This window comes from Pterocles gutturalis, unplaced genomic scaffold, assembly GCF_000699245.1.
Source record: "Pterocles gutturalis isolate BGI_N339 unplaced genomic scaffold, ASM69924v1 scaffold39898, whole genome shotgun sequence".
NCBI lineage: Eukaryota > Metazoa > Chordata > Aves > Pterocliformes > Pteroclidae > Pterocles > Pterocles gutturalis.
In genome coordinates, this window is record NW_010127067.1 from 7,167 (window position 1) to 20,148 (window position 12,982).

At 36.8% G+C, this 12,982-nt stretch overlaps 1 protein-coding gene across 1 annotated transcript; it reads right to left on the minus strand.

Annotated features, from left to right (window-relative positions):
• Positions 1-3,010: 3,010 nt before the first annotated feature.
• Positions 3,011-11,442, minus strand: DNAJA2 (DnaJ (Hsp40) homolog, subfamily A, member 2; the record flags this gene model as incomplete). The annotated part of the gene is made up of 8 exons (XM_010079173.1): positions 3,011-3,782; positions 4,290-4,417; positions 4,591-4,735; positions 6,465-6,661; positions 8,366-8,490; positions 8,798-8,878; positions 10,204-10,427; positions 11,383-11,442. Coding segments are annotated over 8 exons (1,149 nt in total), but the record flags the coding sequence as incomplete, so codon positions are not given.
• Between the last annotated feature and the right edge of the window lie 1,540 nt (positions 11,443-12,982).

The following is a 12,982-nucleotide window of genomic DNA, read 5'->3' on the forward strand; positions in this document are numbered from 1 at the left end:
TGGAACTGCCTTGTGATTGTGGAATATTGATGATGACTCTTGCTTGCTGCCTCAGTGTTTAGAGAATGTCTAGAATGTCTTAATAAAGCTGTATACTGCCCAGCAAATGTTTTTATATAAAAAGTGTACAGTGTGATGTGTATTATTTAATTCCTGTTATCGCTGAAGGATACAAAAGCAGAAGAAAATAATTCTACTTTTCCCACTTCTTTATAAAAGGCTTAGTTAACACCTAACCTTAGTTCACAGTAAAATGAACATTAATAGGCTGTATGTAGGAAGTAAGTTTTAACTCTATTCTAAATACGACTCTTTTTTTTCTTACATAACGACTCTGAAGTATAGAGCTCTTCAATATCATTCTTAAATGCATGCCACAGGCAGAAGGTAATGTTTGTTTACTGCTCAGGTTTAGTCTTCCCTCTATCCATCTCCTTGAAAGTAACTCTGGAATTAACCTGAAATGCAAGTTTCTAAATTCTTGAAGAGCATTTTAAGGCATGTAATTTAGTTCTGTGGTGGCACATATGAATCTGACACAGGAGTAAAAGTTATTTCCAGTCTTGTGCTGTGACATGACAGTAATGTGCGAGATCACGGGTACTACGGTGTAGTCTCAACCCAGTTTTTATAGTATTTATATACTTTTGAATATTTTCACAGCTTCAGGCTGCATGTGTCTTTTACTTTGCCAGGGGTGATTTCAATTAAAGTGTTTTCACTGTGGTAAAGGATGGTATGAAAAACTTCAACACTCTTTAAACTGAAACATCAGTTTAAGAATGAAATCTAGATTAGTTTTTCCTCTGTTCTGCTTCTACCCTTGCTTCACTTAAGAAAACACAAATCACAAGTTTCAAATAAGGAAAAAAGAAAGCTTCCTAAGGCATGAGAGACAAAACTTGTAGTAAAGAACATGGTTAAAACCCTATCAACTCTAGATGAAAACTATGCTCTTAGTAAACAAAAATACAGGAATAAACCTTTCATTCAGATTATAGATGTTTACAGAACACTTATGGTTAGTTCTGTAACTCCTTAGTTTAAACTTGAACTAACATCCATTTTCCCTTAAATTGATAAGAGCATCACATCAATCAACTGAAGTCATTCTTATGAATTGTCACCACACTAGGAAGCCTCCACATAATGTTCCTTTAAAATTTGGTAAGAGAGGCATACAATTAAATGCCCCACACCTGCTTTAGAGTGTTGTTTGAACTTCATACTCACATCAGCCTAAGGCTATAGCAGAAGGTTAGGGGTTAATATTCCTCTGCCAACATATAGAATACTCACTTGTTTACAGTACCACATGTAACCAATAGTTGAGTTGCAGCTCTTTATTACTGAGAACACCCAACTAATGTTTGATTATTCATACAACAGTCACAGGGGCCTAGCTAAAGCACTAATAGCTATGCTAAGTATTAAATTTAATGAGTAAACTACTACAGCATTTGTAATTGTAACAGTATATTACTTGGAACTTAAATATTGAAACCAAGACAGTGTAGATTGTGAATTGGTGATGTTTTTCTACACTACAACATTCTAAAGGGATATGCTCTCAGTGGAGGAGGAAATAGATACACTAAGGGCAACGCTGAAGAAGTCACCGTTCACTGAAAGATGCCATCAGGAGCCTAAGTGAATGCCAGCTCAGGACTGAAACAGAACTAGACTAGCTCACATTCCATACAGTGATCAACTTCCCCTCCAGCCTTTCACATCAGCATGCTATCCAAAAAGTGACTATGAATCCCTTACTCTGTTCCCCCCAAAAAAGGCAATTTGCAAGTAAGGAGATAAAAACTTGAGATCACAGACTCTGTTTTCTAAGGATGTACATCCTAAAGCTACTACTTAAAAGCAGAAGACAGGTGGTTAAATTGTTTAAGGATTACAGGGCAAGATGACTGACTTCTTGGAGAAATTAATCAGGAGAAAGTATCAGTATGTAACCATGGCTTCATGAAAAGCAACCTGAAGTTTTAATAAATGAAAATAAGATTCACTAGATGAGAATGCCCCAGTATAAGCAGTCAATTCCAAAATACAGGTCAAACAGTATTTATTCTTGCTTCAGTTGTAGAGTGCATAACAAGAATGTTCAGCAACACTCAAATGCCAGTGCCTATGCAAGCACATGGAAACCCTTGGAGTTTGTCCCTCCAACCTCACTGGTTAAGTGCCAACAACTCTGAGCAATAATTAAACAAGTCACATTTCAGATTTCTAAAGAAAAGTAGAGGCATCTTTCAACATGCTCACTTCCACAGGGAGAGAAACCTCGCTATACAGAAGCAGCTTACCAACCGAAGTTCATGCACAGTTCCTTAACATTGTAACAAAATGCTTACATAACTAACTGTACCTGATAATTACTTAAGGTCACATTTTTGCTTTGTTGTGGTATTTTTACCAATTAAAAGCATATAAAAAGGAACACAATTGAGGTTGAAGAACTCAAAACAAAGTGTACACTACTGGTAAAGTCACAAAACCATCTACATTCAGTATGTTTCCAGGCCAAAAATTTGTGTCAAGTACAATACTCATCTCCATCTCTTTACCAACTGTGTTAGTACAAGCCCAAGTTGCCAGGCATAACGTTCGCTTTTACAAAGATTGTTAAAACTGGGAACATTTCTCTAAGAAGTCAGGCTGAATCACGCTTTGAATTTAATTCAAAGGCTAAGAGAAAGGCACCATTATTTTGGGATTTAATCATCTTCATTTAAAAGGTTTTGTTATCTTCTGATTGAACTCAGATATCCTTGTTTTCTTCATACAAAGGGGACATGGCTGCAGCCTTCCCCGTGCCCATTTAGTTAAACTGCATTTCAAGAAGACTTCCACGTGGCACACAATTGTTACTTAACTGCAACCTACTCTTAAAGCAGCTTCAGCCTCCTTGTGTTTATAAAATGTTTACCATCTACATAGTCTCTTTGTACACAGAATAGTTAAAGCCACTGGAAAAGTAAGAGTTACAAGGCAAAAGAAATATATTATACACCAACTGCTTTTATTTAATTTCAGAAACCGTTCACAAGATGGTAGAAAAAACTTACAACCACTTCTAATTTAGTCTTCCATTGTTCCCAGTCAGCTCTAAACCCATTATGTGCAAAGCCCATTTACCATGCATCTAGATGATAGATACAGGCTATGAAATTCTTTATTCTACTTGTAGCAGCTTATGCAGGTGCAGCCAAATACCAAGCCTCAGGACAAATTGTACACAAACTTTACAATGTAGAATTTGAATTTAAAATATGAAACTTAATCTACACAAAACTGGTAAAAATCAAGCACAGATACGAGGACAAACTTAAAACCCATGTGAAAAGGAGTCTCGTCTTCCTTTCAAGTGCTTTATTCTGCTACACAGTCAAAATGAAGATGTAAGCTTGTGGTTAGTTTAAATTACACTCTGTAGATACTATAGACCAATTTAAAAGTTACACATACAGCAATAGATGTCCATTGGTTCATCTGGATTACTTATACAATCCAGCTGGATTGTTGAAAACAAGTCAGGCAAAATTTGAAAAAAAAAATCCTTGTGCAACTTTTTAAACAAACGTTTACTGATGGGCACACTGTACCCCAGGTCCGTGATGGCTGCTTTCTTCATCAGAGCTATCGTTATAAGCTTCACGTCTCTGGCCACCACCTGAACCACGAGTGGTATCAAATTCCTGAAGATCTACCTCTTCTGCATCACCAATCACATTGGGAAATTCTGGTCTAGCTGGCAGAAGATCTTCAAGTTCCTGCCCCAAAAAAAGAAGTACATTCAGTACTGCATCTACAAGTGCTAAATAACATGACCAGTTTCCCACAACTTCAAGACTCCCTCTGAAAGCAGGTTTGACTTAGAAGTCTAAACTGATGTAAAACCTGAAATGCATACTCGTTTAAAAGCATACCAATTTTGTGTGTCAACTGGAAGACACCACTTAAAGAAAACCAACAGCTCCACATCACCAACAGTGCAATCAGAAAATAGTCACATCCTGAAAACTTATCAGACATCAGAAAGAAGATTCTTCGTCCTGCCCTCATCTGCCCAACATCTGCACAGCTCTTAAATACAGATACCATAAATTCATATCCCAATGGGTATGTTCAAGTTACATGTTGCCCATAAACAACGTTAAAAGAACAACTGAATTGCATCTAAATTTCAGCACTGAAAGCAAGCATGTGATGTACAACAGACACAGTCGGCATATGCTGTCAAGTAAGACCACCACATTTACATTTGAAAAGCTACTTACTGAAAGCTTTTCTGGGCTAATCCAGTTATTTTCAGGAAACTGAACATCAAATTTAATGTATAGATCCCCCTTTTCAAAAGGATTGCGATACTGTGGCATTCCTTCACCTCTGACTACGCGAACACAACCTGTAATTCAAACAGAAGTTAAGCTGGAGAGTGCTACTTCAGAACAAACCTTGCTCATATAATTATCTTCATTTCTCTAGTTTAGGTTCAGTTAACAGGACAACAAGAACGGGATTAAGTGTCAAAGAATCACAAAAGCATGGTCAAAGAAGTCCTTATCAGGTCAAGCTTACCTGGTTCAATTACTTTTCCAGGGGGATATTTAACCACAATTTGACGTCCATCAAGGTGCTTAAATGTGAACTGAAATCCACACAGTGCTTCAACGAGCCCAATCTTGTGCGTCATATGCAAGTCATTCCCATCTCGCTGGAACACCTAAAAACCAAAAATTGGAGATGTCTTTTCTAGTACTATAATCATATCTCCAGACTCATTATTTATATTTCATTATTATTTATTCCTAAAATTCAATGTCAGAGCAACAGCCTTTGTACAAAGGTAACTTGATGTTGTCAACTGAAATAGCTTAACATGCTTGGGAAATTTGTGCCTGATCAAAGTGTCATCTAAGGTAAGGCACACAACACATGAGGTAAGGTTCAAGTTAAACAAGAAGGCCTGCATAGCAGCAATGCTCTCTTACCCCCAATATCTTCCACAGAAACAACCTATAAACAAAACTTATGACAGCTTGATGCTACCTCCCCTGCACTGGAGTACAAAAAACACATCTTTGTTTCTCAACATTTAAATAGTCATCATGCATATCTGCTTCAGCTAACTTTATCTATACCAGGGCTTTGACCAATTAGTCCACAGCTGTCATAAGTGATCTTTAAGCCGTATCACTCAGGATTCTTTCTCAGACTAACTGTAAGCTTTATTCACTGTCAGAACCATGACTCCCACCTCAAGGGAAATGTTAAGAACACTAAAAGCTTCACTAAAAGTCAGTCTAGTTTTACTCACTAGGACACAAGGCACAGTATTTTTCAGAATTGTTAATACTGTAAAACTAGACGTAGTTCATTAGAAGACTAAGACAGAAGTGGCATCCACCATCTGGATTTTGATTCTGTCATGCATATCTGACTCGTCTGTATGCTTACAGACTGCTTCTCCCTTATCATAGTCAAAATCAACTGCAATGCTACATTTCAACCAGTGTTACAGAATGAAGAAGAGAGGAATGTGTAAAGAGCTATGCAAAACTGACTGGCAAATAAGCAGTCCTTTGACTGCTTTGAAAAGCTTACAAAGTACCTAGTTTTCAGATAACAACATTATATCCTTAATATGGGACCAGATTTTTAATTTGCACCCAATGCTATTCTTTCTGTCACAACACAATTCCTGCCGCCACACACCATTGTATTCAACATTTTTTCCAGAGTATAACACACAAACTATTTCGTATTTCCTCATAGTAATACCTGGCCTTTCTATACAAAAGCATTCAAAAAAAAAAAAAAAAAAACACACCAGTCACCTCAACTCTACCCTAAGTGAGCACGAACACAGAAAAAGACAAATTGCAATATTTAATTAACAAGTGTGATGTATATACTCCAGAGTACAGTAAGCATAAGCCTTAACAAACTAGTATAAAATAATCGTGTTTCTTTGGTTTGTTAAGTGAATCAGTAACATCACCATTCTGTGTTACATTTCCAGAACCCCAGTAGCAGAGATACAAAGCACCATCTGGGGATTTTAGTAGGAGTTCCCTGCCATGTCACAAGACACTGAATAAAAGCAACACTTAGCATTTTGTTAGTGTCACAGGCAAAGCAAAATGGTTAATATCTTGAATGGCTCTTCACTGTATCCACTGTATCAAAGTCAGCCTGAACTTACCTGAGAAAGCTGCCTTTTATTAGCATTAGGAAGCACCAGAAGCTGCATGTCCTCTGGCTACAAACTTGCATTTTTCCAGCTCCCGATGAAAGCCATGTTACTTGCTATAAAATCTATTAAAAGCTATTCACCACCTCTCCCAGAGCTGCAACTATATGAATTACTTTAAAATGAACAGCCATTTATATCACTTAAATATTAAAGACTAGGATAAAAGGCATTTAAAATATAAACTCAAAAGCATTACCTCATTTTCCTTTTCTTGGAGCAAGAGGACAATATCACCAGGTTCCACACCAGGAGCCTGATCTGCTTCTCCACTGAATGTAATTCTTTGCCCATGCTTCATGCCTTTGTCTACATGGACTTCAAGTATTTTTACCTCTTTGATCACCTTCTTCCCTTCACATTTTTTACAGCGGTCTTTTTCATTAATGACTTCACCTAAAGAAAGAAAGTTTAAGTTCACAGATTTCCACATAATTGCATCTGATTCTAAATAAAAACTATTTTAAAGTAGGCTGAAGAACACATGCAACACAACTAATGATTTAGATGTTGCTTTATGAATTCCTCATAAGAGGAAAGCCAGGCTCAATTTACCCTAGATAAGAGAGGGGGAAGAAAAAAAAAGGGGGGAGGGAGGATAAATATAGAGATACACATAACCTTCCATGCTGTTTCGTCAAGGATTTTGAAAAGTAAGAGTGCTGTAGAGAAAGGTACACCAAGAGTTTGTCTATAGCTGCTACTGTTCCTTAAGCCTTTACTCCAGTATCCTTACCACTCAACTGACTACTCCTAAAAAAAAATATCCTACTTTTCTCCATGCCTGGTTATGGTGGAAGATGACAGCTATAAGAGAAAGGAGAAGCTAAAACCAAACTGAAGAGTCTCCTCTCCCTTAAAAGTCAGAATACAAATTTCAAACTATTTCAATGAAACGAGGAAGCGTAGTTCTACTTCTGTTAACAACAGTGAAAAAGGATGACTGGGTGCTGGTCATTGACAAGCCACATTTTCCAGTATACCACCCACAACAAAGTGCTACATAAATGCCGCCAGAAGAACTAGAATCTTATATACAAAATGGGGGTGAAGACAGCTGGTCAAATCACAGTTTCATGCAAGAACATCCTGTAGGTTTTCCCATAGAAAGGATCTAACATTTTCTGACACAAAGGATTTCACTTTTATACTCTGAAACCGCATAGTTTTTCCAGAGTCTATCACCTCTAGCAAGGCAATTACTTTTTCCAGGAAACTGGAGGATGACTATCCTGAACAGCTTAAATCCTCTGGCCTACCTGATCTTTATTTTTCAAGTAAGCTATTGTGTTTGTACAGAGTAACCAAAATATTAGGCCACATGCCACTGCGCAATTTCAGTACTTATTTCCAATACTGGTCTAAACGCCACAAGCAGATGCACTTGGCTTACGACATCAAACTTGCCAGCTTAAACCACCTTTCTGTGAAACAAAGCATAACATTATGATGCAGTTGAAATCGCTAAATATGTAGGTTAGCTATGTAAACTGTGAAAATAAGATGTTCAAAGACATCGTAATTTATGAAGTGTTTTGATTAGTCACAAAATACCATTCTTTGTAATTTCCAAGTACTGTGAAGAGTAAAATCATCCACAAGGCAATGTTACTACTCTGCAAACTACATTAGATCTAAAAAGGAATCACATGGAATGTAGATCACATGTCCCCCCAAACACAACCAAATCAGCAAAAGGTATCTTTTTAATTTGACAAGGTTAAAATCCAAATTCAGGTTTCCCTTTTTAACCTAAACCTGTCCTTGAATATTAGGTGACTGCAAAAAGACAGAAAGCTCCTAAAACAAAATATTGGCTTCTACTTTAACGGAAGAGTAATAGCAATAAGTAATATTCCCATCTAAGTGTTTTTAAAAACAATCAATCCCTACTGTTCAAACTTCCAGGCTGCCTTTCAGCCCATTAAATACTGTAAATCTTGCTGCTGTTCCAAGTAAAATGATTTCTCCATGTTGAGATCAGACTGAGACCCAGCTGACTAGATGGGAGCAAAACTGTCCTGGATAAGTTCCTCATGAGATTTAACCAGGAGACTGAATCCAACTAAATGCATTTAGTAACAGAATATCTCAGCCTACCTTCTCCATTGCAGTCAGAGCATACAGACTGCATCTGCTGAAAAGCCATCTGTCTGATCATGATACGTACACCTCTACCCCGGCAAGCATTACATTTCTGAACGGCTCCAGCCTTCCCTCCCTGCCTAGAATAGAAAGCACCAGTTGCATGAAAAGTGAGTTTTTCAGAAACATATGACACAAAAACCCCCTATATCGGTAGGTTAACAAGCCTAATTGCACTGCCAATTATAATTAGGTTCTCTCCTCCCCCCTTCCCCCAAACAAAGCCTTTGAATAGTTCCAGTTCCATCAACAGTATCATTCAACAATTTTCTAGTCTGAAAGCAGGCTCCTGTAAGTCAAATACTGATAAAAGACCTGACATAGGAGATGCTTCATTATACTATATGCCAACAAAGCAACCAGAGAACTCAAAAAATACAAACTTACCCATTACATGCACTACAAAGGACATTCTTGCTAAGTTGTAGTTTAGTTGTCTTTCCATTATACAGATCTTCTAAAGAGACTCTACAAAATAAAGCATTTCTCCTCGATTATCATTAAACAACTTACTTTCCCCTTGTAATTAAAATACTTGCCTAGGACAACAAACTAAAGAAAAACAGATCTTCATAACAAGACTAAATCTGCTATTGAAAATAAGATTTTAAAGCACCATTTTAGCTTTCACAAGGAGTCAATAAAAACTATTCCATACATATGAATATACACCAGTAATCCTGAACATAGTTTCAGAGAAAAGCTGCAATTTTAATCGGAAGAAACCAGATAGGATTGGTTGTGTTTCTGAATAGGTAACAAGCTGACCTAACATGAAGTTTTATTACATAGTCATAGTTGATTTCTTTTTCCCGTTCTACCAGGCAGGTGAGAAACAAACTTCTCTAGACAGTGCTCACAATATGTATAGCATACATATATAAGAATAATTCTTTAGATTTGTTAATGTTTGGATTTTTTTTAGAAGCTCTTGAATAAACTATCAAAATCCAATAACCTTCATCTATATTGACAGAAGTTTATGCACACATTTAGTGTTTCTCCTAGAAGGGTTTGTTAGCCGATAGAAGTTTCAACTCCATGTACTGAGAAAAGGTTGCCTAGCATCAGCATTTACAAATAACAACAAAACCAAATCTAATTAATAATACAGCATGCAGTACTAGCTACTAAACTAAGCAAGCATGTAAAAGCAAATAGACTTTACTAAGCACGGTTTGCCAACCACAGGAAAGATGCATCTTAAGAACTTAGAAAGGACCTGCTCAGCAGGCAAAAAGCCAGTCATGACTGCAAGCACAGATCTACAAAACACAATTAGATGTGATATTCAAAGCATGGCTTTAAAAAAAAAAAAACAACCCACAGAACACAAAACCATCCCGCCACACACACTTTTCCATTAATTACGCCATTCAACTTCAGTTCCAGCTGGTATTGCTCTATGAATGCAACTTAAGTCTTTCCAGAGCCTTAGTACCTCTGCTTCCCTAGGAATCCAGCTAATGAGTAATACTTGGTTGTTGAAGGCTTTTTCAGATTAGAACTTCCAAACAAAATTAAGAGGCAAACCCAATGAAAATAATGCTAACAAAGTATGTAGAGCCTAATAACCACACAAAGCAAAGTACTCGGCAGTCTGTAAGATTAACCAATCACAAAAAGTAACTTGTGACAACTGTCTTCTGGGATACACACAACACACAGGTCTGAATAGTAGGTGCAGACTGCAGAAAACCTCAACTGACAAGCACATCAAGAATATAAACTAGCAGAGTCAGGTAGCAATTGGGAAAGCTTGAAAGTACAAACTGCAGTACCAAGATACTCACTTGAGTGGATGCATCATATCTTCTCCTCTTCTTCTACCATTACGACTTCTACTCTGACCACCCATGAAATTGAACAATCCACCACCAAAGATATGGGAGAAAATATCGTCCATTCCACTGCTTCCACCACTACCTTCTCGAAGACCCTGTTCTCCATATCTATCATATAACTCACGTTTCTCTGGATTTGACAATACTTCATAGGCAAAGCTTATTTCTTTGAACTAGAAGAAGAACAGAGTCAAAACAGCACATGATAATGTAGAACTTCAAGGGAGCATTTTACTACGGTTTCTTGCCCTGCACAAACACTCAATTAAGGTGGTAAACAACAGAACAGTTTTCCACCCTCATTCTAATACGCAAGATTTAGACTTCGGCTCAGTTGTGTTACCTCTTATCACAAAACATTACATTTTATTGCAAAATTTTGTTGACTTTGTTCTTTACTCTGCCTAGCATAACACAGTTTTCTTACAAACAAACAAAAAAATTCCAACCAAAGAAAATCCCCAAGTACACAATATCACAGTAGTCAACAGGCAAAAACCCCTATAACATACCAACGGCAAAGACTTCAGATACATTAGCCACTTAAAATACGCTAACAATTGAGCAACTTACTAAAATGCATATTAACGTGACTGTCCTCAAAACAAATTTATTTTTTCATAGTTATCTCTGATCACCTCTAAGCAACCATTAGAACGTCAGTTCTGCTAAAGAGAATCAGCTGAGTTAACTTAACTGACTTTAAAAAATTGTTATTTGCATAACAAATCCAATTCAACCTTCCCACATATGTAATTTGTTTTATGCTGCAGCAGTTTCAAGAACCTCAACACATGCATTTTTTCCACATTGGAAAAACCTGGAAAATTTACTCTTTTTCATATACCTACGTAGATGCCAATGCCAGCTGACATCATCTTGGCAGATGAAGGGAGGCAGTTTTTCCCTCAGCGTTATCTCTCAACCAATTTGACTCGGACAACAACTGCATTTTTTCCACAAGGTAACATTGGTAGATTTTGAGATTTGGAAGAAGTAAACAAGACAGAGTTACCTCTCAGTTATTATTTTTGAACAACTTTTAACAGCAAGTCCCCAACACCTGTATTTGGTCCCTTAGATGCTACTGTAATAGCAAACTTCAAGAGGGTAAAAAAAGAGTCTTACTTTGTCCCCTGCATTTGGATTCTTATCAGGATGGTACTCCTTGGCCAGCTTTCTGTATGCCTAGTGGAAAGAGGTACAGAATCAGTTTAAATTTTTATTAAACAGTTCTTTTCTGAGAAACTCAAGTAGCGTCTTCAGGAAGAAAGAAAATCCTAATAAAGCAAAGTGAGAAAATGAGTGTTTTGAAATCACTCATACACGGAAAAAGATACATTTAAAATTCTGACAATGCTATATGCATAAGTTAACTACACTTGGATTTAAACACAACTACAGTACACAACAGCCAGAACTAGTTTTCCTGCTTATCTTCATTAACTTACAGGAAGAATCACATTGGACTTCCATTAAAATGACTTACTCTACAGAACCCACTCAAAACCTACAATGACAATTTAAGTTTCAACCCATTTGTCTTTCACCTCAATCACAGCAATACATTAACAAAATGGCTGCCTCAGCTTCTCATTCAACCATCAGTCAATCCTCACAATAATTTTATTCTTCCGCACTTATCAATAATGGAATACTTCATCTCACTTTGAACTGAGTAAATGAGTTACATGCACAGAAATGTACAGATCATTGCTCTTATTTAACTTAATTGTTCTAAAACAGTAGGAAGAATAAGTACAGCCAAATCTCCAGGAGAGATTTTTCAGTACATTGACTCTCAGGACCATCACTTTTTCTACAGCAGTACTTCATCTGGTTTGCTTATACTTCAGAGGATCAAGCAAATAACAGGACAGGCAGAGACTTCTCCTACAGTTTGAGTTTTATCCCACTCCACCTCAACACCCTTCAGTAACAACCACAGGACAGATATTAATAAATTACATGGTATACAATCTTTTATTTTTTTAATTATACATTTTAAAAAGCTACAGTGATGCAACAGCAAACAACTGAAACACTAGTTCTTAAAGTGGATTTTTCAAAATCTCTATTTCTGTAGAACTGAGCATATCAACTAGCGCTACAAGGTTAAGAGACCTTTACAGAGATCACAACTTTCAGTTTTGTACTGGAACAAGTAAGATTCCTTTCTTGTATCTGCACAGTTACTTCTCTTTACTGATTATCTTGACGTGTTCTGTACTTCTGCATGCAATCACGAAATAAAGTTTGATAAGGAACTAATAAAACAAAAATAGAACACTGATATTACAAGCCAAATATTCTAAACCACAGTAAGAGTAAAGAACAAAAATCATACATCTAATAGGACAAATTGCCCATCAGTAACAAAGCATAGTTTTCCACAAACCTACTTATTCTGTAATAATAATGGATTTCCCCTACATATTTTAAGGGCTCTAAACCAATTAAAAAACCCCAACACTAAACTGAAAATCTACATAACATTATCTAACCAGGAAAAAAGGAGCTTGCATGGTGATCTCTAAAAAGAGAGAGCTCTCATATCCTTGCTGATAACAGCATTCCAGTTTAGAGCAATTCTTAAGACTACCCATGGCCCAAAGGCAAGCTACCACTATTTATTTAATTAGAAACAGATCCAGTATCAAGGTCTACAGCGGCACCATATTAAAATTTCAATAAAAGTTAACTTAAATTATCAGTGCCAAAACCTGTT